This window comes from Prinia subflava, assembly GCF_021018805.1.
Source record: "Prinia subflava isolate CZ2003 ecotype Zambia chromosome W unlocalized genomic scaffold, Cam_Psub_1.2 scaffold_36_NEW, whole genome shotgun sequence".
Classification (NCBI taxonomy): Eukaryota; Metazoa; Chordata; class Aves; order Passeriformes; family Cisticolidae; genus Prinia; species Prinia subflava.
This window is the reverse complement of record NW_026960611.1, coordinates 1152807-1178777: the sequence shown is the minus strand read 5'-3', so window position 1 is coordinate 1178777 and position 25971 is coordinate 1152807. Positions and strand designations below refer to the sequence as shown.

The window sequence follows — 25971 nt, the reverse complement described above, 5'->3', positions numbered from 1 at the left end:
GCACATCTAGCCTTCCTGGACACCTTTGCCCTTTAGGACTAACTCCCCAGGTACTCTGTCAATAAATGTCCTAAACAGGCCAAAGACTCCTTGCCAGAAGTCCAAGGTAGAATTTGGCAGACTTGATAGGAACTGTCTGTGCTGAGTACAATATTGTATGTAAGCCAATGAACTTTTTTAATAGCTGACTTTATTTCATCTCTATTAACCTAAGCTTGTCAAATCAGACTTTCTTATCACTGTTGTCTTTGAGACCCTCTCTGAACTAGTTCCAAAGGTTTGGTATGTTTCCCTCCCAGCTGTTCTTGAACCTTAGGTGCATCAGGAAGAAGATAACTGTTATGAGAGGAAGGATTCTGTTCTTTCCTCCATCACTTCGTTGATCCTTTTCTCAAAGTTAGTATCAATGGAGTATACTGGGACAGTGTCTTCACAGGAGCTTCACCAGTGATGAACCAAAAAAAAAACCCCACAAAAACCCCCAACCAACCAACCAAAAATCAATTAGTATGCAAGGTACAGATCTTCAATCTGCAGACTTCAACCCGTTTTCTCAGGCAAATTTTACACAAGCAGCCATGAGCAATGTTAATGCATTGGCATTTGCCCATTTTTTGTGTGAAAATGGGATTCTATAAATCTAGTGGTCATTTCTTACTGCTTTAACTCTTGTTTGGATAGCTTGGTGTAGCTCTCAAAGCAAATTCTGCACCTCTTTTCTACCCTCCTCTCCTGGGGTGACTTTGTGATGCTTGTATCCCCAGTTGTCTCTTCTGTTTGTGCTGGATATTAAGTTCTGCACCTTTAAGACTGGTTCCGAGAGCGAAGGGGGGGGAAAAGAAGCATGCAGTTTGTTTTCAGAAACTGCACTCACTCCTCCACATTCTGCTCCTGGACTGTGTTGTCTACGGACGGACAGCAAGAGAGAGCTCTCCTTTACTTTTTTTTAGTTAGTTTTTAGCTAGCTGAGGCAGAGACTTTCTCTGGACTGTTTTATCTTCTTTTACTTGGAACTGTTTAAATCTGTTCTGGACTGAAAACCCAGAAAAACACCCAGAGCTCATGCCTGCAGCCCACTGGGACCCAGGATGGCAATTTCCAGCGCCAAAGGGACTGATAAGAGACTGGGCAAGCTGAGCTACAACCCACAGCAAGGACTTCCTCAATTTTGCCATCTCTCTTCAGAATGGCGAGAGGTTTTGTTGTTTGATATTGTTTATTGTTTTTGTGCTTGTGGGCACTTTGCTTGTTGAATAAACAGTTTTTTCCATTTTTCTCTAAGGAAATTTTTACTTGGACCAGTTTGGTGAGGAGCCACTTGAATTTGCTTTGTAGAGGGACCCCATTTGGAGGTTTCCTCCCAAATTTGCCCTAAACCAGGACATATACATTAATCCAACGTGGGGCCCGAACCCATGACCCTGAGACTCTCTGGGCACTGACCCTAAATCCCTGAACAAGCCCAGGACACCCCCTGACAAAGGTAGTAAGTCAAAGTAGTAAGTCCTGTAAATGTTAGGCTGGTATGAAGGTGTTTCTGTCTCTGTGCTAAGTAACTTCTCCAGTTCAAGGGAAAACCTGATCATATTTTTGTTGCATTTTTCTTGTTTAGTCTTTCAGTGACAATGTGAGTAAAAACAAATGTCAGGCTCACATTTATATGGAAGACTTTGCATAACATTTCTAGAATTTGAAAACTTTCATCTCCTACTTTAAAAGAGATAAATGTGCTACTGTCATGGTTTACTGAAATTATTTTTTGTTTCAGTCACAGCTCCAGCACAACAAATACCTCAGAAAATGTAGGGGTAGGCAGATTAAATGGAAGAAAGGCTTGTGATTATAAGATGCAGGGAAAAAAACCAAATGGAGATCATTGCCTTGAATGTGGACTTGGTAAACTTGTTAGTGGCTGCAGATTCTAAAAGATATGAAAAATTCAGTAGAAATGTTAGTGGCTCAGTGTAATATTTCACAAATAAGCAAGTTAAATGTCCATGGTGTAATGATTTCTGTATAATGTGGGCTTTGACTAGCGTGATGCTATTTGCATTTCAGGTTTTATTTGCCATTTTTCTAGTGCTACCACTTCAGGTAAAGAGGGGGCTGTCAACTTAACTTGGTGCCTTTTAAGCTCCTTTACAGTTCTGCTTTCTGAGACTGAAGAAGAAGAAAATGATATTTAGTAACTTCTGTATAGAGTTTCTGGTACTTCATATGTAAATATCTTTGAAGTGATTCTGATGATGTGCCATTCACAAACCTGGGAATTGTGTGGAAGAACAGTAATTGGCATGGCCCGGTCCTGGGGAATGTCCTAGCTGCTTTCTAGCATAAATGATCACATTCCAGGGCATGGGAATATTTCCAGACAAGACTTAACTTATGAGTACAGATGTTAATCCTTGATTCTCCTAAATTCTTTATGGAATAAGACAGAAAGGACTCTTCAGTAGGGGTTTTGGATGCTTCAGAATGGTAGGTTTAGGAGAGAATACATCCTATTTATTTTGGGATAGTAATTCTGTACTCCTGTTTCCCTTTCAAAGGGTTTTAGTGGTTGTTTAAACATCTTTCAGAATGTAGTCACCTTTCCAGCTCGACCTTTCTGGGGTGAATAGATGTGTCTGCCCTCTGTCAGGCTATTGCTTCCATATGAATGAACATATTGTGGTCTTTCATGGAAGTGCTGTGCATGAAGTATGCTTTTTAGGGCTGTGAGGAATTTCCTTCTGATTTAGTGTGTATGTGTGTGAATATTAAAGGGCCTTGTTTACTGTCTGGGTGATGTAGTGGGGGGACAGTCCTGCATCTCATGGAATGGATCTTTTATGTGAGCAGGAGAGTGGAGAGACCACTATTTCCTCAGATGTTTCTTCCAGGGAACAGTAAAAGCTATTTTGAGCTGACTTTATTGATCATATGGGTTGATTTCCTGCAGGGTCTTCTGTGTTTGATTGTGGATTATTGGAGTTGAATATAGTCATAATGTAGATGTCCAGTAAAACATTTCTATTAATCCTAATTCTAAGCAGACATACATTCTGGAAGATAGCATGTCATGTAAGCTGCTGTATATTAGAGCAGTTTTGCTCTAACTTCTAACTGTTCACTTTTTCTGTACCTCCTGGCCTGCCTTCCCTCCATGGTATCCTGAGCTTCATTGTAACCTATGACCCTGTTGCAGTCACTTCAGGATACAGTTTGTCTTTCTGTAGGTTATGAAATATGCTGTCAGCTTTGATAGTTTAAATATTTATAGAGAGAAAAGGTTAGCAATATAAAATATTGTTCCTATTCATCATGCTTTGTCAGGAACTGTGACATTTTACTTTTGCATGTGCTGTCTTTAGTCTTGTGCAGCAAATGTGGGGCATGTCATGCTTACACCAGTGGTGCACCCCACAATTTTGGGAATGTGTAATCTGTAACTGTCAGCTTTGGAGCACTGTTTTGTATAAAGCATCCATTGCTCAAAGGTAATGAGCTGACTGTGTCAATTAATATGCAGCAGGCTTTGTGTCTGCTGATTGTTCTTCTGATTTAATATATGCGATGGTCTGTCTTACAAGCAGCAGTAGTGAATATTTAAGGACACAGTACAGTGTTGAAATGCTCCCTGGCTGTTGTAATAAGTCAGCTGAGACTCCATTATCTTCATGCAGGGAAAGCCCATTCTTTATTTTCACAACTCGTTTTATACAGTTTTTACAGACCTCGTGTGGAACTTTAATTGGTTAATAGCTTTCTTGCCAATTACTCTATTGGTTAGTAAAAGGTATTTTACTTGTCTATCAAATCTCTCTATTCTTGTATTGTTTACATATTTTCTTTACTGATTCTCATGGGACAAATCCCTTGTTATTGCAGGTGCATTTGTTTTTCAACCCAGGAATAGGTTGTTATGCTAATGAGTTTTCATACCAAGATTGTTTTTGCATGGGAACTTGCAAATTGCTTAACTACACTTATAAGAGATGATAGGCTAGCTATTAATTTAATAGAGCAGGCCTGATTTTATGAGGCCTTTCTTTTATAATTCTTTTACCCGTCATGACACCTGGCATCCCACAGGCTCCCTATGTGTCTTCAGGGTAACTATTTCAATCATTACACAGCTTCTGGCAGCCTACCATCTTAGAGACATCTTAGGAACCTGAAAAAGAGTCTGTATGCTCTGCTGATATAGTGATGCTCAGGATCCCTCTTTGCCCACTTTTTAGAGATCTGTGATGCTGCCTGTGTCTGAGATAGATGTAACTTGTTCAGGAGAGTTGGCTCTTTTGATGAGCTGGATCTAAATCAGAGAATGGGCCTTCTCTTCTGACACTCTGCTGCTCTCTACTAGACAAATGTTCTCTACTACAAGATTTTACTTGTGTCCGTAATCAATAAAATGACAAAGGCCATATTTTATGTAACAATTTTGTTATAAATGCAGGCTGCTGTCCACAATTATAGTCTTATTCTTCATTTGTAGTGCTCATGTAGCTCTACAGTGAATAGAAGTGATCTAGATGAAAAGTAACTCTCAAAAGTTAAATTTTCTGCCATGTATGTTCTGTGGTCAGATAGCCAGTTGATAGATTGGGGTTGCTGCTCAACTGCATGAACATTTCAGCCTCCCTGGAATGGCACTAAAAACGAGGTGTTTGGGACAGGCAAGAAGGGAACAAGAACCATTAATTCCCTTCATCAGTAGCCCACACTTATATTTATTTCTTGTTTCATAACACTAATGAATTTTTCGCTGTGTAGGGAGGAGAAATAAAAATACCTACTTCTCTTCCATTAAGCACTCAATCCAAACTTGTGACTGTATCAGCTAAGTTTAGTAGTTTAAATCGCAACACCTATATTTAAAACCAGGAGTTTGTTGAACTTAGATTCTTTTCTTTGTGTTGCAACTTTTCAGAGGCTATTAATTTTAAAGGGACTGTAACACACTGTCAAACTTCAGGCTCTGTAATTAGGAAGTAGAGATGTAAGTTGCTTGTGAGCCAAATTCTCATAATTTCTGAGGTGTGAAGTCTAGTTGTATGTCACTTATATAAAAAATAAACTGTCCATTTTTAGTGGTCACCGAGCAAGTCTGTGATAGAGCTGAGCTGGATTTATGCTTCTGAGTCTGCTTTCTGTTTACAAAGCCATGCTGGCTTTTTGCTTTGTTTAAATCTGATGCTACTTTTAGTTTGTGCCTATGACTGAAGGCTCCTTTTTCATTACTGTTGTGATCTTGTCCTTAAACCAGTTTGGTAAAAAATTAGTTGTCTCTCTTTTCCTCCTCCTTGATTTAGCAATTAAAGGTTTGTTTTCCTGTCGTTGAATCTTAAAATGCTATACTGTAAAACTGTGTTAAACATTCTGTGTTTTGTATACTGTGGAAAAGAATATTTAGTTCTTTAATCAAGGAGAGTACTGAAAACAGTGAGAAGTATTAGCTACAATGTGCTTTTCTTTAAAGTCTGAATTTTCCTCTTTTGGGGAAAGCAGCAAATTAGTATGTGCATGGAGAAGGAGATTAATGCTTAAGTGGTGGTACCTGAAAGTTAGATTGTGATGTTCAGTTTCAGATATACATGGCATTTGCTTGAAGTCTTAGGGAAGCTTATGTTTAAAAACAAACAAAAAAACCCCAAAAAACAAACCCAGAAACTACCCTTTAAAACTGATTTTTTTAAGAGCTAGGCTGAAGAAGTTTTTCCTGTTGTAACATTACAACTGTATTGACTACTTAAAAGTAGAGAACTTGTTCACCTTTTAAAAACATTTATCATTTACCTTGAATCACTTGTTCCGTTTTGATAGCCTCCTTCATATAGAAAATATAGCATGCGATGTCAGTCTAAATGCAAGTCTAACAATGCTCTATCTTCTATGTGAAAGGAAGTATTCTGTGTTTTTCCATGTTTGACACCATAGTGTTTTGAATAACCATGTTCCATATTCATATCAATTTTTTGTTTTTGTTTTCAATTTATTATGTACAGCACTTGTTCTGAAATTTGGGGACTGAGTACACCAAACACGATAGATCAGTGGGATACAACAGGCCTTTACAGCTTCTCTGAACAAACCAGGTGAATATTCTGCCCTCTTGCATCATAGAAATCTTGTGGGAGGGATTTGCTTTGGAGGGTCTGTAATGGGATACTTTAGCTGTAAAATAGACTAAAATGCTTCCTAGGCCTCTCATGGTACAGCATTTTAAGATATTTGCTTGCCAGTGTAGAAATCCAAGTGTTATCAGCTGATGTTTTGACCAATGAAACTCTAATTCTGAAATATTGATTTTTCTTGACAGTGCTATTGAAAGAATGGGAAGACTTGTTAAATGCAAGCTCTAATATGATTTGGTATTTATATTAACAAAGTTGGGAAGCTTGATTCTTTAGGCCTAATCTTACAAAGTATTTAAACTGCTTTGTATGTCACAAGCTTTCAGTTAAATCTTGCTAATTGGCTCAGATATGAGCTACTAAAAATTGTTTGTAAATTCATCAGTAGTTAATGGCAGGCAAATTCTAAACAGGGTTTTTATTTTTTCATGTCACATTACTTGATTTGTGTATTGAGGTTTGTCTCCCATCCCATAACAGTCATAAACATCTGCATTTGTGTAAGCATATGCAGTCTGTCTTAAAACTAGCAAAATGATTTCAGCTGGTAGTAAGGCAAAGTCAAGAAGAAAAACTGTACAGTCCTTAAAAGATGTGCATTCATGCTTTTTGCATTACAGTTATACTGCCATGTGGATCACTTGGACAGCTAACTGCTTATAGGCTTATTTGCAGTCCTGTGAGAATTCTTAAACTTAAAGCCATAAAGCATCTATGCCATAGCAAAGCTTTGAGGTTTATTAATGGAAAGGACCATTAAGTGTGTGATTTTATTTTCTTTTTAACAACTCTCTTTTGCATTTAAAAAAATATATGAAGCAATCATCCTAAATACTTGGTTGGAGGTAAAGTGGCTTTTAATGAATTCTAAATTTACTGGCAATGATTTGAGCAACTCAAATATAAGTTAAGAGACTACTGATATGATCATTTTTATCACATTTGAAGCCTTTCAACAAGAGTATAAATGTCACTAGCAGTATCAATCCACTGAATTCTGAGAATGAATAAACTACCCATCCCATGTGTGTACACTCTTGCTTGAGTGACTAAGAGCATGCAGTCCGCAAAAACTTTTTAACATCTTTCCCCTCCAGATCTCTCGATGGCCGTCTACAAGTATCTCATCGTAAAGGATTGCCGCATGTTATTTACTGTCGTTTGTGGCGCTGGCCAGATCTTCACAGTCACCATGAACTTAAAGCAATTGAAAACTGCGAATATGCTTTTAATCTTAAAAAGGATGAAGTATGTGTAAACCCTTACCACTACCAGAGGGTAGAGACACCAGGTAGGAAAACTACTACTGACTTTGTATAGCATCTGTATGTACTTGATCAGCATAATGTTATAAGTGAAAAAGAGAAAGATGATGCTTTCTCTTGCCAAAAGTACAAGATTCTTAGAGATACAGCTTTTGAGAAAACCACGCTTGATAGTTTTTAATAGTAAAGTTACTGAAAAATCTTTATGAATGGGGAGATACCTTTACCCCTGATAAACATTTCCAGGACTGCTAGTAGTTTCCAGATGGCTAAATACAACCCAGACTTAAAAGAACAGAGATGATTCACCTTTGCTAATGTGGAATAGTCTTACTCAAGAGGCACTTCAGGTATCTGTTTCTACCACTAGCAGTACAATCATAATACTAGCAGTACTGAGATTCAGAAAATTTCAAAACATCTGAAGAAATTGTTAGATGGTTTAGATATATATTTTTTTTTCCTTTTAGCTCACAGAAGCATGCATTTTGAGGGTCTTACTAATGCTTTGAATTTTGCTTTTCCAGTCTTGCCTCCTGTACTAGTGCCACGGCACACTGAGATTCTAACAGAACTGCCACCTCTCGATGACTATACCCATTCCATTCCTGAAAACACTAACTTTCCAGCTGGAATTGAACCACAGAGCAATTACATACCAGGTATTTTCTTAACTTTCGCTGTAAACAGTACATTTAACATTGTGCCACTGAAACAAAGATGGTAATTTTATGCTCCTAAGTGATCAAATTAATTGCAAGATGTGACAATGAGTTAGATCTAGTTGATTTTGTGTATTAGTTCCAATGGAAATACCTGAATCTTGCTGTTTGCAGAACACGATCCTGTGTGAAACTATATTGTTTACTTGGTTTCAGTAGCTTATTTAAGATTCAGAATGCTAATGAGTGAAAAATAGACCTTTATCTTATGCTTTCAATCTGTTTTGCAAGCATATAGGGTTTGCCAAATGCTGTGTGTTGGAGATTAAGCAGCAGTTTACTACTCAATCTCACCACGTGTCGTTTGTGGAGAAAACTTTAAGTTGCAAATCAGTGACTTAGTGTTTTGTTCTGTAGTCCACAATCGATCAAGGTCTGCTTTCTGTATTTGTTACTATTGTGTGCACAATTTTGTCTTTTTAGTATGAAAGAACAACCTAACAATATTGAAATCAAAGAATTCCTTCTTCCCCTTCTTTGCCCCTTCCCCACCTCAAGACTAACCTGCTACAGTGCACCTGAAAGCTGGTACTATTACTGAAACATAAAATCAGTGAACTTTGTTTCCTGCCTAAACTTTGTGTTTCCTATCCCTTCAGGAAGTTGCCTGGAGTGTAAAACCAAGTAAAGCTGAAGTTTTCTCATAAATGTTTAATGCAGCTATGTTATGAACAAGCTGAAAATTCAGATCTGGACTCTCTTGAAGAATAAAATTACTTGAAACTCAAATATGTGCAATGTAGAAATTGTATCTATGTGTTTTAAACAGGTTTTTGCTTGTGTTTTCTTTAAATATATCCAAGAATTGAAATGGCATTAAAAATGCAAATTTGTTCTCATCTGTTTAATCTGGGCCATGTTTGTTTCTTCCTAGGGACAACAGATCTTTAAAGAGCAATTTAAGGGGATAGAAATTGATGCTGCTTTCCTAACTGATGTATGCCTTTTTTGACTCAGTCTGAGGGCTTTTGATATCATTTGATAACAGCTTACTGGAAAGCTACCGTTTGCAAATTCAGTGCTATGGAAATGAGCTAAAACAGCTACATAGTTATTTGCAGGAAGTATGTTCAAGGTGATTGTGGGTATTCACATGTTTTTCAAATGTTTATGCAGCTAACCACACCTTGCCTCCTTATCTTTGTCACTGACACCCTCCTGTTGTATTCATGGCATCTTTATTTGACCTTGCTGACTTAGTCATGAACACTTAGCTAGGTTCTGATAAGTCTTCTGTGTCTTGACAGCCTGCTTCAGAGAACCATTTTCTTTAGCGGTAGGCCAGACTAAGACCGTGGTAGCTTTGCACCACAATACTGTCTCAGTATATGGTCTACAGAGAGGTTGGTTTCACTTAGCGCTGGGAAGATGGCAGTTGTGAAGGTGCAGGATGGCTGCCGGGGCTGTATGTTCCATTAATACTACTATGTGGAGGAAATCTCTATTCAGACAGAGATTAGTTATGGAAAATAATCTGTGCCAAAGACTCTACATTAGCGACTGGAAACAGGAGGCATGGGTTGGATTGGAAATGGTTATTGACCTTTTACCATGGCTGTGGGCTTAACTATAATAAATGATTTGGAGAAGGGTGGAGTCCACTTCATCACAATGAATTCAATGAAAATGTTCAAAATTAGTATGATTTTTGTTATCATAATTCTTGATAGTGAAGATTTCCCTTAATCATCCCTTTAAATTCTCATTTGAATTTTGTCACATCTATATTTAGCTCACTAGTTTTACGGAGTGAACCAAAGATATAATTCTTTTAGTTAATTTTTTTAATCAACTGACTTAGTTTCCTCTCACTGACTTCCTTCTTACCTTACTATATTGCTGTAAATCTCAGACATGATATTTGATATAATTTGATTTTAATTCTTAGGCAAAAAGCTTTAAATTTCTGCTGTTTGATAATAATGTAATTAAATGTATTTAATCCCTCAGATGTCTCAGAGAAAATTCTAAGGTGACTGTAGACATAGTTAGCTTCAAACACTTTCCCTAAAGCAATCTAGGTTTTTCCTTTAATATATAGAATCATAGAATATCCTGAGTTGGAAGGGACCCACAAGGATCATTGAAGTCCAACTCCATATAGGAAAAGACATTTGCCTAGTTCAAAGAAAATTATTTCCTGAAAGGCAGTTGGTTAACTTATCTGGATTACAAAGTACCTTTTGAATGGAGAAAAGGAACATGCATACTCTTCTGGGTTTTGAAGATATTTCTGTTGAATTAGGCAACGTTTCTAGTATCAGAATGCTTCAAACTTGTTACTGAGTGTCATGGGTTAGCACTGGCTAGATGTTAATGCACCCATGAGTGTATGTTTTTCTTAATGAGCTACTGTGAGATGTGGTCAAGAACAGAGCAGAGCAAGCTTAAAACTTGAAAACAGAGAACAAAACTTTATTACATTACATAGGAACAGGAATAGAAAGGAAAACTCTAAACACACACACAGAACAGAAATGAAACCTTCCCAGAACATTTCTTCTCTTCCCCCAATTTCTACCCCCTACACGTTACCCTCTATAGACCAAACCCTTGGGTTTTAAATCAAACTATCACTACTCAAAAAAAAACTAATCTTCAATTCAGCAAGGGAGAGAGGAGCCTCTCTCGCACCACAGACTGCTCCTCAGAAAATACAGGTCCACCCCTTATGTGTTTCTATGTCACCCGTGGCACCGCCCGGAGAAGTCTGCTGTGGTGACACTCTCTTTTCCATGTCCAGTGCTCTCACCACTGTCCATGGGCTAAAACTGCATATAGGGCTCTTTTAAGGATGATTGCATGCCGAGCTCTCCCCATCTTTCCCCTGGGGCCGAGGGTTCTAAGAGCAGGTTTCCCCTGAGGGCAGAGGGCGCTACCATACCCTCCCCCTCTCTTCTCTGCTCACTCCACTGCAGCAAGTCGAGCTGGCTACATCTACCCCAAAATGCAGTTTATGTTCAAAAGAGATTCAAGTTCAGTCTATGGCTAACATTATGCAAGAAAAGTCCAGCTCAAAAAGCTACTCTTCTTCATCTCTGCCCATCTGGGATTCTTTTCATCTGCTTTTATCATCTCAGTCCTAAGCTGTTTCTCTCTCTCTTCTGAAGCCACTAGCCATGAAAAGCAATGTCTGGGAAAAGTTTCCTTCTGCCAAGAAAGGGTTAACAGTTCTTGGCTCCCAGCAGAGTGCAGGCTCAGGCACTCCCAGGCTCAGCAACTCCCATGCGGCTGGGCATCTTCTCCCAGAGGGGGGTGGGGGGGGGGGGGGAAGGACACACAGAAGGCACCTCCACAGTTTTCCACCCCTTCATCCTGGATGGGGCCAACTCAGCTCCAGTTCTGTCCATTCTCTTCCCCCCCCCCGGGGCCCCAGCTTACTTCAGTTCGGCCGCGTGGTTCTTCTTAGCCCGGCCACGTGGCTCCCCTCCCCCACTCAGCCTAAAGCTGAGCAGGGGAGAGGAGATGTTTCCCTGCTGAAACTAGAACCCAAAAGAGGCAGACCTTCTGAGAGTCCTTGCTTTTAACCCCTTGTGTCCTCAGAGGCGTGTCCAACCCCTCAGTAGCTACTGATTGGTTTGACCACAGCCTCTTGAAAAAAACTCACTTCCCCTCAAACCAGGACACTGAGTTTGCTTTGGTTAGTGAAACTCCATCTTTAAAGAAAGATGATTGTTTTAATAGAGCTTGGAAGTAATAATGATAATAGAGCTTGTGCAGTGTAACTAGTTAAATAATATAGTTATTATTGAGTGAAATCAACTTTTAGGTAATGAAGAAAAATGGATTTGGGAATTGAACTGAAAAGTAACCTTCAAATCTATAAGGCATGGGAGAGTATCTGATCTGATGATTATAGTACATTAAGACAGTGTTGTAGTTAGGATTTTGAGGGGTCCCCGGGGAGGGTTCCCCGGGAGCCCCCCGCATCCTAGGTTCGTTGGTATTTGCATGCAGGCAGGCAAGGAGACTCCAGACGGCTGGTGAGGTGCTGATGAGATGAGGATTTATTTGGAGTTCGACCCCAGGAAGGCAGCATGGTCACTGAGGGAGAGGGGAGAGGAGGGGGAGAGAGGGAAGGGGAGAGGGAAGGGGAGAGGTGCAAAGCCTCCAGAGGCCTCCAGGGCAAAGAGAGCGAGCCCACTTCTCCCTGCACTCTTAACAGGGAGATTCAAAGTGGACGTGGATAGATCTTCAGGCCAATGAGGTTACAGATAAATGATACTGCAGGGGAGGTTATAGACTTGAAATAAACCATACACTTCGAGGGGTGAGCCAGAGCATACCATTTCAATAAAATGCAATTCCACAAGACAGCTCACGTGATTTTTTTTTTTTTTTTTGACAGAAACGCCACCTCCAGGATATATCAGTGAAGATGGAGAAACAAATGACCAGCAGTTGAACCAAAGCATGGATACAGGTAACTACTTTCAAAACTTGGGATCACTAGCTGTGATCCCTCTGCATAGCAGAATGAATTCAGCCTAAAAGATGATGGCAGTTTTCCTCTGTACAACCTGGTGTTTTCTGTTTAAAATATCACTTTCAGTCTTTAGTGAACAAATTAATATTTGGTTAGGGGAATGCTTTTAAAACATTCTGTGCCATATTAAGTACATTACATTTGTTTTGTAACAAAAGCATACAGGTCTAATTAAGTCTTCATCAGATTTTAATAGCTGATTTTTTTTAACCATCCCCAACTTTACCTTCTGGAAACAGGTTAATTGAAGCAATTTGTCTGTTGGCCTAAACAAGTTACAGACTGAATTTTGAGAACCTGTCTCTTACCTCTGGTACCTTATTGCTTCTGCCATGTTTCAAATCAATTCTTGTATGGAAGGCTCTATGTAAAGAGTAGTAGAAATACTAAGCATCCGTGCCTTTATATGAAAGAGTTTCTAGATAATGTGGTTGGCTTTAGACTTGGTCAAAGAACAGTTAATGTGCTGGATAATAACATCCTGCTATCTGCTGGCAGACTTGAGTGTATTTGGTTAGCTAATGTTAGCAGTCTTTTTCAGTTAATTGGAATCAACTGCACCGGTTTCCGAAAGAACTGCAATATTTTCCCACTATGTGATAATGACTACCTTAATTTAAAAAGCCTGATATCAGCAATCATTGTAGGAATGATTCTGTGCAAAGCCTCTTTGTATTTTGTCTACACAAATTATGTTGGAGAGTTCATGTTTTTCTAAATTTTTTCCTTCCTCCTTCCAGGAAAGAATAATCTCAAATGAGGAAATCCAGCTTGTTCTTCTAGAGATAAACCCTCTCCTTTGAGAATAGAGGCAATATCTTGCTTGTCTCATCCACTTTTTCTTAGCTGTTTTTCCACTGAATTTGGGAAGAAGTCACTACCTTCTCACTGGGCTGAAGCACCTCTCTTATGAAGACAGTCTGAGAGAGTTGGGGTTGTCCAGCCTGGAGAAGAGAAGGCTCCAGGGAGACCTTAGAGCACCTTCCAGTACATAAAGGGGCTACAAGAGAGCTGGAGAGGGACTTTGGACAAGGGCATGGAGTGATAGGACAAGGGGGAATGGCTTCAGACTGACAGAGAGTAGGGTTAGATTAGATATTGGGAAGAAATTCTTTCCTGTGAAGGTGGTGAGGCACTGGCACAGGTTGTCCAGAGAACCTGTGTCTGCCCCATCCCTGGAAGTGTTCAAGGCCAGGTTGGATGGAGCTTTAAGTAACCTGGTCTAGTGGAAGGTGTTCCTGCCCATGGCAGGGGGGTTAGAACTAGATGATCTTGAAGGTCCCTTCCAGTCCTAACCATTCTATGATTCTGTGACAAGCACATAAATAAAGTTATGTTCACAGAGTGTACATGAAGTGAAAGCTCTGCTAAATACAACACTAAGATTTTAATTAAGTTTATGAGGAGGGGTAGGGTCCCATAAGTCTGGAAAATTAAATGAAGTCTTAATTCACAATAAGTGTGTGATATGCTGGAAAAGTGGTGTTAGTATTTCTGAGGTTTCTTACTCTGAAGAATTTCAATGTAAAACTATATCTAGATAATGGTTATTCCTATTTATCTGAAATAACGAGAGTCATTTGCTCTGAAACAATCTGTATTGCTTCAACAGGATCTCCAGCAGAGCTGTCTCCTAGTAGTCTTTCTCCAGTTAATCATAGCCTGGGTAAGCTGGAAATACTTGTAATTGTTTCTCTTTGTGATGACTCTTCCTTATGTATATATTACATTAAAACTGAAAATGTACTTAAAAAAAATTAAGAACTGTATTAGGATGAGACTATTGGGTTCGCTTCCTGATGATAAACATAATAGGGCTGGGTAAATAACTTCTTAACTACTACTCTATTTCTGTAACTGTTGAGTTCCTAGCAAAGAGAAAGAATAATATAGTTGTGTGTGCAGGACTAGCATTTATAAAATAAATAGTTTAAAGGATGTTAGCCAATCCATAGTGCTGCCCAGACTTGCTGACTCCCTTGTATATATGTTCTGCTACTCTTCTCCTGTACTGTTTCACCTGTAACTGCAACACAATCATTGCTCCTACATTAGTTGCACACCTGCTTTGATCAGGTGCCATTGCTGTGTATTTGTATAAATGCCTCAGGAAGATCAGATTCCCCTGGGTTTGTTTAAGGAATGATGACAGAAAAATGCTGTTCAGAACAGTTAGTAAGTAATGACAGTAGGTAAAAAGGGAAAGCAGCTCAGGAAAAGCTGAAGATGCACAGGGAAGATAATAAGATCTTATAGAGGAGAGTAAAAGGAGCTCAGAACTGCTTTTAGATAAAGAGATGGTATAAGATCTAGTGTAATATAAGGAAACATCTGTCTTGGTTTGAAAGACAGATATCTGCTAGGAAAGGGCAGGACTTCTCTAGAGATGGAGAATTCAAATTCTCTCCCTCCAAATTATTCTAATTAAAAAAAAAATTAAAGGAGCTTTTAGACAGAGGTATGGGAGTAGGAATAACAGTTCTTTACTAGTATATATGACAAAATGACAAACAAACAACAACTATAGCATCAGTAATAAACAGAACTAAGAACCTTGAGGGCTTTCTTTTACAAAAGCCTAGAGCAGTTTGATCTCGGCGCCCCTGCAGGACTCTGAGAGGCCGAACTGGAAGGAAGGAAAGTCCCGGACCGGTGGAAGAGATGAGGAGCTCTGCGCTGGCAGCTGGAGCAGCAGGGGTGTCCCGGCAGGGCTGGGCAGTGCAGGGCTACAGAGTAGCAGGGGAACCTCAAAGCTCCGAAGAAGCAGCGGCGGTGGGGGGAGGCTGGAGAAAACGAGCTCAGGATTCCTGGGTACACAGCAGATGACGATAGATTTCCCAGGATGAGACAGAGGCAGAGGGCAGCCTGACTGTCTTCCTCGGCGCTGAGAGCAAGAGTGCCTCTTCCTCCCCCAGATCTGTCTTTTTGCCTTTCCCAAAGCTCATTATCTCTCTCCTCTGAGGGACACTCCCAGGGACTCATAAACAATAGGTGTAGCCTCGTGCTGCCATATCCCTCAAGCACTCCTTTTGTTCTGACTAAGTAGTCATCAAGGCTTCTTGGAAACTTATGGGAAAAAATTCTGTGAGAAGGAAAAAAAACTAAATCTAACCCCCAACAACATCATTTTCATATTAATATTTTTTGCTTTGTGTGGTTCAGTGTTTGATAGTTTAATCTTTTCTTTAACATTGCCAAAATGTTTGCAAGTTATAGAAAAGCAACAGAAATGTCTCAGTGTCTGGCACTCACAGCCATATTAGCTTAATCATTTTGCCAAGCAAAATGCAAGTACTGAACTAAATGAGCTGTGGTTGGATTAGATCACCCCCTCTTCCTCTCCTTCTTCCTTTGTGTGAAAGTCTAAATTCCATTCTGTTTACTGGAGTAGGTAAAAATGACATCAAGTAAAATATAATTTGAGGAGCCTGTGGCTGTTATTTCTGTGGAAGACAAATAGCAGGGCAGATAGATTTCTTTTCAGCCTCAAATTCTGTATTAAGCTTGATTTAAAATTTTTTTTTATAGACTTGCAACCAGTTACTTACTCGGAGCCTGCGTTTTGGTGTTCAATAGCATATTATGAACTGAATCAGAGAGTGGGAGAAACCTTCCATGCATCCCAGCCTTCCCTGACTGTAGATGGCTTTACAGATCCATCAAATTCAGAACGATTTTGTCTAGGTTTGCTTTCCAACGTAAACAGAAATGCTACAGTGGAAATGACAAGGCGACACATAGGTAAAGATCTCTGATCTTTAATTTCATTTTAGAAATTAAATTATCTGGAATGATCCAGGTAGGATGGGCAGATCTGTGTTTTGGGTTCCTTTCACCCTTGTGCAGCCAACCATAGAACTTCTCTCTTGGGGTTTGCCAAGAAGAGCTTGATCTCTTGCTGAGGACAGAAGTGGAAAGATAGAGAGGTTGTTGCTTCTGAAATTGAGGAGAAATGTAGCTGCTTCTGTTACCACAGCCTGTTGCAATTGGAAGCGATGTAGTGATGGCTAGAGCTGAAAGGAGCTCCCTTTCCTTGATCAGTAGTTACTAAGCTGATGGCAGTAGCAGTCACACAAGTGTCAGAATGCAAGCAGCAAAGGAGGAAGCCACTCAGCTGTAGGGGATTTCTGTTGCTCATGTTGCTGTTCTCTGCCTTCTGGAAAAAGATGATGCACCAAAGTATCCCAAGAGGCAGGTTTTTGACTTTCAGGCTCCTCATTGGACTGCTCTGCCCTAGGTAGCATTTATATTCAGAGTTGCTTATAATTGAAATTTAAGCTTTAATTGCAAAATATTAGCATGTTGCTTAGTTTATTCTAATTTATAAAATGCAGAATGAACATTGGTAGTACTTGAATGCTTTTCTGAAATGGGAAAAGCTGCAGTTGAGATAACATGCTGTTTTGACATGATTAAGATTTTCTTTGTAATGGTTAGTAAAGAATATTGTTTTCTACAATGCAGTGTTTTGGCTTTAGGTTCTTCGATAAACTATCCTTTTTTTCTGGATTCTTTTATTTAGCAACATTCATGAAGTTTTTTTGTTTGATTTTTAGTAAAAATTTCAGCCTCTTTAATAGAACCTTGTGATTGCCTCTATGCCAAATCCAAATGCTTGTCTAATAAAAATTTAGATGTGCAGCAGCCCAGGCTACACCTGTGCCAACTAATCAAAATGATCAATGATGAGGAAAAGCAAAAATGTGAGGAACTCTCACTTTTTTTAATAAAGCAGTTCACATTTTGTTTGAAAATTTGTTTTAAAGAAAAGAGGGAATAGAAACTACGGCCTTTAAAGAACCTGTTAATTATAAATAGCTTTCTTTGAGAGCTCAATTGTACATTACTTATCTTCTGCTAGAAATAAGCTATACAGGTTTTTTTCCACTCAGAGAGAGAGAACAAAACCACAGTTTAAAAGTGAACAATAGTATTTCTTATGTTTTTGGTTTATTTTTATAATAGAGCTAAATGAAGTCCTGTTGGTTTTGTTCAAGTAGTATAGAGGAAGGGGTATGCAGTGGGTTGTGAAATAGTATGGGTACATGCAAGCAGAGAGTGTTGAAGTGGTACAGTGTTTTCCTTTTTTGCCATAGTGGCCTGTGCTGCTTCATATACAACACTTTAATGCTAGCCCAAGTTTTAACTCTGTTGAACCTAATATTTTTATTTTGATTCTGATATTTCTTAAAGTAAAAAGTTATTTGGTAGTTAACACTGCTTTCTAATTTTGATTTGGTTACAAATTATTACATGGCTAGAAAATTCTATCTCACTCTTGACCAAAAATTATTCTGCTTCTCCTTCAAATATTTTGAGTTCGTGGGAGGAAAAATGCAAGTTAATTGTGTTCTGCTCCTGCTACAGCTGTCAGCTCAGCAGTGTTGTCCTGTAGATAACTGATTTCTGCTTCTGTTATAAAGAAAAACCTTGGCCTTCTGAAACAAAATACTCTCTTGTTTGTTAATCTTCTTGGGTCATATCATAACTGGAGTTCTTTTGAATTTTGCTACAGGAAGGGGGGTACGTCTCTATTACATTGGTGGAGAAGTTTTTGCTGAGTGCTTAAGCGATAGCGCGATTTTTGTTCAGAGCCCCAACTGTAATCAAAGATATGGCTGGCATCCTGCAACTGTGTGCAAAATTCCACCAGGTTAGTAGCTTACCAAAGGTCTTGTGTAAAAATATCCAGTGAATGTATTCACTGGACATTTGCTTTCCTTTTCATAGTTTCTTCATAGTTTTGGGTTTCTGTGTAGCAAACACAAGTATTCATTGATTGACAGTACTCTTTGGACTTTTTTTTCTTTATAGGATGCAACCTAAAAATCTTTAATAACCAAGAATTTGCTGCTCTTCTGGCTCAATCTGTGAATCAGGGCTTTGAAGCAGTTTATCAGCTTACTAGAATGTGTACCATAAGAATGAGTTTTGTTAAAGGATGGGGAGCTGAATACAGGTAAAAAGCTTTTGTTTTTATTTTTATAGTTAGTTTTTCTTCTTTCACGAATGTACTATATCTGTCTGGTTTGAAAGCTGTACCTACAGGATTCTTACTGCTACTGTAGACATGCTGTCTGCAACTTGAACCCCATATTTTCCTTTTTCTCCCTCCTCAGCTTTTGAGTTTTTAAGTTATAAAGACCAGAAATTGATTTTACTATTACAGTCAACTGTTGGGCAAGGAATGTTGTCAAAGTTGTTTCCTTGCTTGGTTCTGCTTGCTTGCTTATTATGGCAAAATCACTGATAATATCCAGAAGTTTCACAGTTTGTGCTGTGTGATTATTTGCTGTTTATTAGATGTACAGTCATTTTGGTCTCTGTCCTGTTCTGTGTGTAGTATGAGTTCATTAGGTTGTGGTGAAGGATGCAGTTGATAGTATCTGACAGAAAGAACTGAAGTAATTTGGAGTGCATTCTGCAGAATGAAACAGCTGGAGAACATGCATTTAAGGGATGACAAATATTTTGTAACTTGTAATGGAAAAAACTTTATGGGAATAAGATGACTGTGTTTATGTAGTAAAACTGCTGAACCATTTTTGAGTGGAAAAATACCCTTTTATCTGCTTTTTAAAATAGATTTCAGTTGTATTCTTTATTTAAACAAATTCCTTAAACCTCTCTAGAAATTGTCCCCTGAAAGAATGAAGTCTGACATATCCATACCCTATTGTAATACGTAATGACTTTTTAAAAATCCATGTAATTTCTGAAGTTGAATAATGGTGTGTAGGTTCCACTGTGAATCTTGGGGATTTGTTTCTTTTATCTGCTCTTGAAATATACACATGTAAATAGCAGCATCAGTATGTGGGGGAGGCTTCTCAGATAAATGAAGCCAATTTTGTATAAGTCTAATTAGATGAAATGAGAAATTTGAGTAATGGAATAAATTGGTACCTCTTTGTTAGTAAGAGATACAGAAAAAAGAATGTGGCTCAAGTTTAAAGAACTATTGGATATGGTATGTATACACTTACACATAATTAAATACAACATTCAAATCAACGGAAGAGGCTTAATCAGTCAGATTATATGGAGACAACTTGAAGCGAATGGAGTGTAAGTGCTGAATTAAAACAGTGAGGAACCTTTTGGTAAATTTGTTTCTAAGGAGGGAGAATGTTGGTTGTTAGTAGTCTATGAACTGTTGAGAGATAGTATTAAAAAAAGCTGCAGTGCAAACACTGCCAGAACACCACAGAAACTGATTACTGGCATGCTGAGCTAGTTTCTTTGCATCTCTATTTAAGATGATGCTAGTAAAGTATTGATGCACAAAACCTGTAAGTTATGCTGCAGTTGTGATTAAAGCAAGACGAGGTTGCTCCTGCAAACACAACCTTGAATTTAAACTAATTTAGTCTGAATTGTCAAAATAGACTAGAAGGCACTATAAAATCCATCATTCTTGTTAAAACTTCTGTGCTTCATCATTATGTCAAAAAGGTTTCTTATAGAACGGGCTTGGGCAAAGCCAGAGCATTACTTACATTTTATGCTATGTGGGTAAATGCACAGGTATGACAAAGTGGTACATTTTGTTTATTTACCAAGCTTATAAGCTTGGTAGACAAAATAGTTTACAACTTTTTGCTCAACGCATGTTGGCTAGAATTGAGGATGGTGGAAGCAGTTCAGATCAGCAGTCAAGTGTTCATGTTATCACAAGAACTATCCAGGTCTAGGATCATCTGAAGCGAGTTCAGTAGAGACGTAATTACAGCAAACAGACTTAATGATATGTGAGCTTGTAATCTATGGGTAGAAGAAGCTGAGTTTTAGCTTTGAGACAGCTACTAAGTAACTGTTGCTATTTTATCAACTTCTGCCAGTGTAGTGCAAAGTTAGGGTTGTTGAACAGAACCAGTTATAAAATTCTGAGGAAGTGTGTTGTGGAACACATTGTAGGGGAGTTAACAGCATTGGAATAATGAACATCCTTCTTTGGGAATGGATTTGAGACTAAATGGAGTTATATTTCCTGTAATTTAGGTTGTTCTATTGGATCACTTTATTTTGGCATAGGCATTTGGGGCTAAGATAAACAATGTTTTTTAGTGTGCTGAGAGTGCACAGACCCCAGCTGCTTTCTTTTCCTAGAAAATGTGAAATTGCCGACAACTTTAGAAATTCATCTTCTCTCTGACTAATTTTTCTGCCTTTTCAGTTCCTCTGTTTATATAAATGGATTTACTTAAAGCGAAGGGTTGCAGTGCCAACAGTAAAAATGAAGGGGCTGGGTTTCTGTCTGACTAATCTGCTGCCTTTGAATCTTTTAATGCCTTCTTGCTTTGACTTTGGGATAGCTAGAATTACTAGGAAAAACTGGCTTAGCAACAGTAGTCTTGTCAATCTAGTTTGGGAAAATTCCCATGCCTGGAGCAGGTATAGTGAAAAAAACAGGATTTTTCAGGGAGAGTGAATGAAGCTTTTTTGATTGTCAGCCCTTCAGCTTTATTGAGACTTGCGATATAGTGTTTAATTAAGGGCTTCTATTGTGAAAAAATTATAGGTAATTTTACAGAGAAAACAATGGAAACAATTTTTACTTTGGTTGTTTTTGTGAGGATGTTGCAGTACAAAACATGTAGAAGTGTAAGATTACAGAAAATTGGAGGTAAAAGTTTAGTGTTCCTTTGAGATAGCATCGGTTAGCACAGTATAACCACACACTGTGTTTTTACATAGTGTTTCTGACAACAACTAGCAGTTTCCCTATACATTTATCTTGTCATTTGCTCCAAAAAAGCCAGACCTTATGATCATCATAGCATTGTGCTTTTTGGCCATACTAATAATGCAGAGTCAAGGGTTTTTAGTTTGTATTTCTCAGTAACTGTCTACAAAATTCAAACCCAGTTATGCATGCAGACTCTTTTAAGGTTGCAGTGCAGCTGCACACAGCTATCTGTGACGTGAACACCACATTGGTCGGACAATCTTCAGTTTTGAATTTCTTTTTAGATATAAAGCTCTTGGTGTGGTACTTGAAGCATACTTGAAACAAATGCTGAAGCTCTTATTCTCCAGAGTGAAATATTCTCGATGTATTATGGACAAGCATGTAATTATTGATGTGTCTTACAGATGTGGAGCATTTTGGAGTTTTTGTTGGATTTTTTTCCTTCAAAGACTGTCTGAAAAAAGTTTAGTAACAATTACGGTAATGATTGTGGGTTTTTATCTTTCTGTGTATGAGATATAGATGGAAACAGATTATGATCATGATGGAGAACTTTATGGTAGCTAAAGCTGCTTTCTGATTTCCCTATTCTTTATTTTCTAGGCGACAGACAGTAACAAGCACTCCTTGCTGGATTGAACTTCATCTGAATGGACCTCTACAATGGTTGGACAAAGTATTGACTCAGATGGGCTCCCCCTCAGTACGCTGTTCCAGCATGTCATAAAACTTCCTCTGTAACCAGTGGGCTAAATATCAAGTCTAATCAACAGACTTAATATATCACCTTGTCTCTCATAGTATTTGTGTGTGGTCCCCACAAACTGTTTACTATCTAAAAAGGTTAAAAAAAAAAAAAAGAAAAACAGCACTTGAAGTCTCATCAATTAAAGCACCTTGTGGATTCTGTTTCCTATACTCTACTACTAGATGAAAATTTAGTGTATAGAAATGCCTTCTTCAGAAAGAAGATGGGACTGTTCTCAAGACTCTTAATGGTGTTTTTATTGGGTATATAATTGAGTGTCCTAATGGTTTATCAATAACATGAATAACTAAGTATATGTACAAGTAATGCGTCATGATCTCAAATATCACAGTATTGTGCTGTTCTGCATTTTAGTTCCCATAAATGGTTGCTTGGGTTTTTTGATTTGGGTAAATCTCTTATAAAATTCCAAGAATCTACTCCTTTATTCTTTTATATTTTTTAATATAAGCAGATTTTTGAGTTGTCCTAAACATAAAAAGCTCAACTTTTTGCTGCCTTCTTAAAGAAAAAGAAAATCCCTCAGTTGGAAGGGAAAGAAATGTCTTGAGATTCATCTGTGAAATTTTAAGACACTATATACTTAATGGGGCCTAAATCAATTCATATTATAAATTCCAAGTATCCATCACACTAAGAATCTACTTTTCCCTACCCATCTGAGTTGATGAATCTGGTGCCAGTATTATTGCTGGCAATAGTGTAATTTGGGACTTTTTTGTTTACCTTGAATCACTGAAGTCAGTGGGTTTTTTTCTCATGGAATTAGAATTTATCATAGCATTGGATACTGTGTTAAGTACACAGGGTATTGGCTTACCCCTTACATCTGTATTTTTTTCATTGAACAGATGTCACTAAAAATCATGGGGTTTAATTTTTGGAGCTAAATACCTTGAAAAACTCTTTCCCAAGATAAACTACTCTTTCCTATAGGTTTTAAATGGATGCATCTTAATATATTTCAGCAACAGATTTTAAATTTATCTGTGTGGCTTTGTATAGCTTATTTGCATACCAGATCATACACATTCATTATGTCATAATGGGTCTTGTTATTAAAAGTAGTTGCTTTTGTAAAACCTCTAGGATAGTGGTTGCTGAGGTATGACCAGCAAAGGACTTCTAGGTTCTTTGTGACTGTGCATGTTATTGTGAACCCTTGGACACTACAGCTGCACCATAATAAAAAATATTCAGAAATATATCCTACAAATAGGTCTGGGTTGGGAAGCTATATAGAAGGGTTATTCTGACTTAAAAATATATATATCTTACTAACAAGCTTGTGATCTAGCTGTCTGTCATTCTTTTATTATTGTGGCAGTAGTGGGATTGTCTTTGTCTGTTTTTCCCATTGTTTCATCCATTACACTAGTACTGTACTTTGTAAGTACAGCTAGTGATAGCTTTTAGAACAAAAATGGGGCCAGTGTTACAGCTTTAATCTGTTAACTGAATTGACAATAGTAATGGATATTTTAATGCCATAATGACTAGGGCATAAAAGGAATACCAAAAATCAAACCTTGAAAAAGTGGGACAGACACCTTTCAAAAATTGGCAAAGAAGTTACCAATTTATGCTAGTTTTACCATTAGACTAATGTATTGGTAGAACTTGTGAACCTAAGAAATAAGCTTCCTGTGTGTTGCATTTGCCTAATATGTGAATACACTAATAAAACTTTTAATTCTCATGATGGTTGGGTTTTTTATTAATTGCTGTCTATATTTTCTATTGAAGGTTAGGAGTCATTCTAACCCACCCAAATAAATGGCACAACTGTCCTGCATGTTGTGGCTGGAAAGGTATAGTGTAGATGTTAAAATCATTTCTCATACAGCTATTGTGCAGGTTCTGGATCTACGTGTGTTTAGTGATACAAATTTCTACTCTCAATCAAGTTTAATAAACCAGTTGCTTTTCCCTACCACAATCAAATTGCATCCTACTAGCTCTGTGAAACAGATAAGAGCAACTTGTCAGGGTGAAAGACTCCCATTGCATTTATGAGCAGTTTGCAACTTGAATCAGTTGGATGACCTAATTCTGTACTCCCCTTATTGTGGATTTCTGTGTGTTCTTTCAGTTATGGCAATATTACTTGCTTTGCCTTGAATATTGTCATTAATAACCTTGACCGTACCCTTTTTTTGGTGGGCAATTCCAACTAGACAAGGACACCACAGACATTATCTGTGGACCTGTGGTGCTGCCTGCATGCAAGGCCATCTCAGTCTATGTACGTCGTGTTTTTTTAACTTCTGCTAGTACCACTAAATATTGTCTCCTATGATTGCTGTTTCAGCCACAGCTTAGTGGCACCAGGGAATTTATCTGCATTTGAAACATTTGCTTGCCTGCATTTCATTTAAATTCTTTTGTCAGTTCTTGAGTAACTTTACCTACTCCTGTTTCTTAATCCAGTGCCTTTCTGACTTATTCCACTGCTTTTCTGCTCTTCAAAATCTGACCAGTGCCTGCTCAAGCATCTTAATGCAGAATGCCTGTCTTACATAAGGAATGCGACTTCATCCCTCTTCTGCCAAAGTACTGATATTCAAAGTACATATGAAAAGTGATTTTTTTTTTCAGTTATGCTGTTTTGTAAAATAAAATAGTTACCAAGCAGGGAGTACTCAAATGGAGAGGCTTTAAGTATGGGTAACCAGCTGCCTATCTGTACTGTCAAGCTGGAAAAACTCTACATGTAATTGGTGCCTTAAGTTTGGACTGATTCTGTAACCCTGGGTTCTGATCTCTCTCTTGTCACTAGCCCTGTCTGAGCTTGAGTTTCATAGTATTGCTAAAATCAAGTAGTCAAAAATCAGATAGCTGATGTAAAAACCCAGGCCTAAAAATTATTTTTGAGTTGCCTTTTGGCAACTTGGGTATGCTGAGCTAACATTTAAGAAACCTTTTCTCTCCAAAGAAAAACCTGATTTCATTTTGATGTTGTTTCAAGGCTGAGGCTTTGAGAACAATGTCAAATGCCTGGACTCTTGTGGCTTTTAATTGTGAGAACTGATAGTAGAGCATTTTCTCTGTGTATTTCCCCCTTACTTTAGTGCATGTTTCCTATCTAGGTGGTAAGCTCTCTGCAACAGTAATTCTCTGCTGTTACTTTAGCATCTTGCAGAGTACTTTGGCTTTCAGGTGCTGTTATATAAATCTAGAGCAGTGAGAGCTGTGGTATTTTCCTGCTCTTAATCAGGACATTGTTCTTAATCAGAACTTAACCTCCTTGAGACTGATTGCAGGCAAGCGGCATAAATAGTTTATTTTCAGACTACCTGTATAATCAGAACAGAGAGGTAAAGTCTGAATTTGGGGCTCTGAACTGCTCTCTGGTAGAGAATCTAGGCTGTTGGCTGAGGTGCCTGATTTAAATGCATAAAGTAAGTAGGAATATCTGTCTGGCCTGGTTCTGGCTGGGCAGGGTTAATTTTTGCAGTAGCCAGGAGGGGGCACACCTAGCACACAGAGGTTATTCTTCACAACCTCGTGTCATTTTCTGTAAACGGGGGAAGGGATCCCTTTGGGATCATGTAGTGTGGTGAGTGGGCATGTATTGCTAGGCTCTGTGTGGTGAACAAATCCTGTGTGAATCGTTCACCTCCCTCATACACTTTTGTTATTAATATTGTTGCTATTACTGGTTGTTTCCTTATTTCATTGCTGTTTTCAGTAAATTGTTTTTATCTCAGCCCATGATCTTAACCTTTTGTGCTTCCAATTCTCCTCTCCAGCCTGCCAACAGGGGAAAGGGAGGAGTGAGCAAACAGTGCATTGTTTGGAGTGTTTCAGTGGGAACACTAAATTGGGGAATATCATTCCTAAACCATGATAGCCTTATTTGGTGCCCAATTTGGGGCTCAAAGGGTTGAGATAACAACAGATCTTACCAGAGTGGGT

The 25971-nt window shown here is 38.3% G+C and overlaps 1 protein-coding gene across 1 annotated transcript in view; it reads left to right on the top strand.

Annotated features, from left to right (window-relative positions):
- LOC134565141 (mothers against decapentaplegic homolog 2-like) overlaps window positions 1-23755 on the top strand; it is a 60101-nt gene extending 36346 nt beyond the window's left edge. Inside the window, exons 3-11 of the mRNA XM_063424589.1 lie at window positions 5991-6080; window positions 7217-7410; window positions 7912-8046; window positions 12455-12529; window positions 14205-14258; window positions 16121-16333; window positions 18108-18245; window positions 18407-18551; window positions 21888-23755. Of these exons, the coding sequence (XP_063280659.1) occupies window positions 5991-6080; window positions 7217-7410; window positions 7912-8046; window positions 12455-12529; window positions 14205-14258; window positions 16121-16333; window positions 18108-18245; window positions 18407-18551; window positions 21888-22011 (1168 nt within the window). The 3' untranslated portion in view covers window positions 22012-23755. The remainder of the gene's footprint in view (window positions 1-5990; window positions 6081-7216; window positions 7411-7911; window positions 8047-12454; window positions 12530-14204; window positions 14259-16120; window positions 16334-18107; window positions 18246-18406; window positions 18552-21887) is intronic.
- The last annotated feature ends 2216 nt before the right edge of the window (window positions 23756-25971 follow it).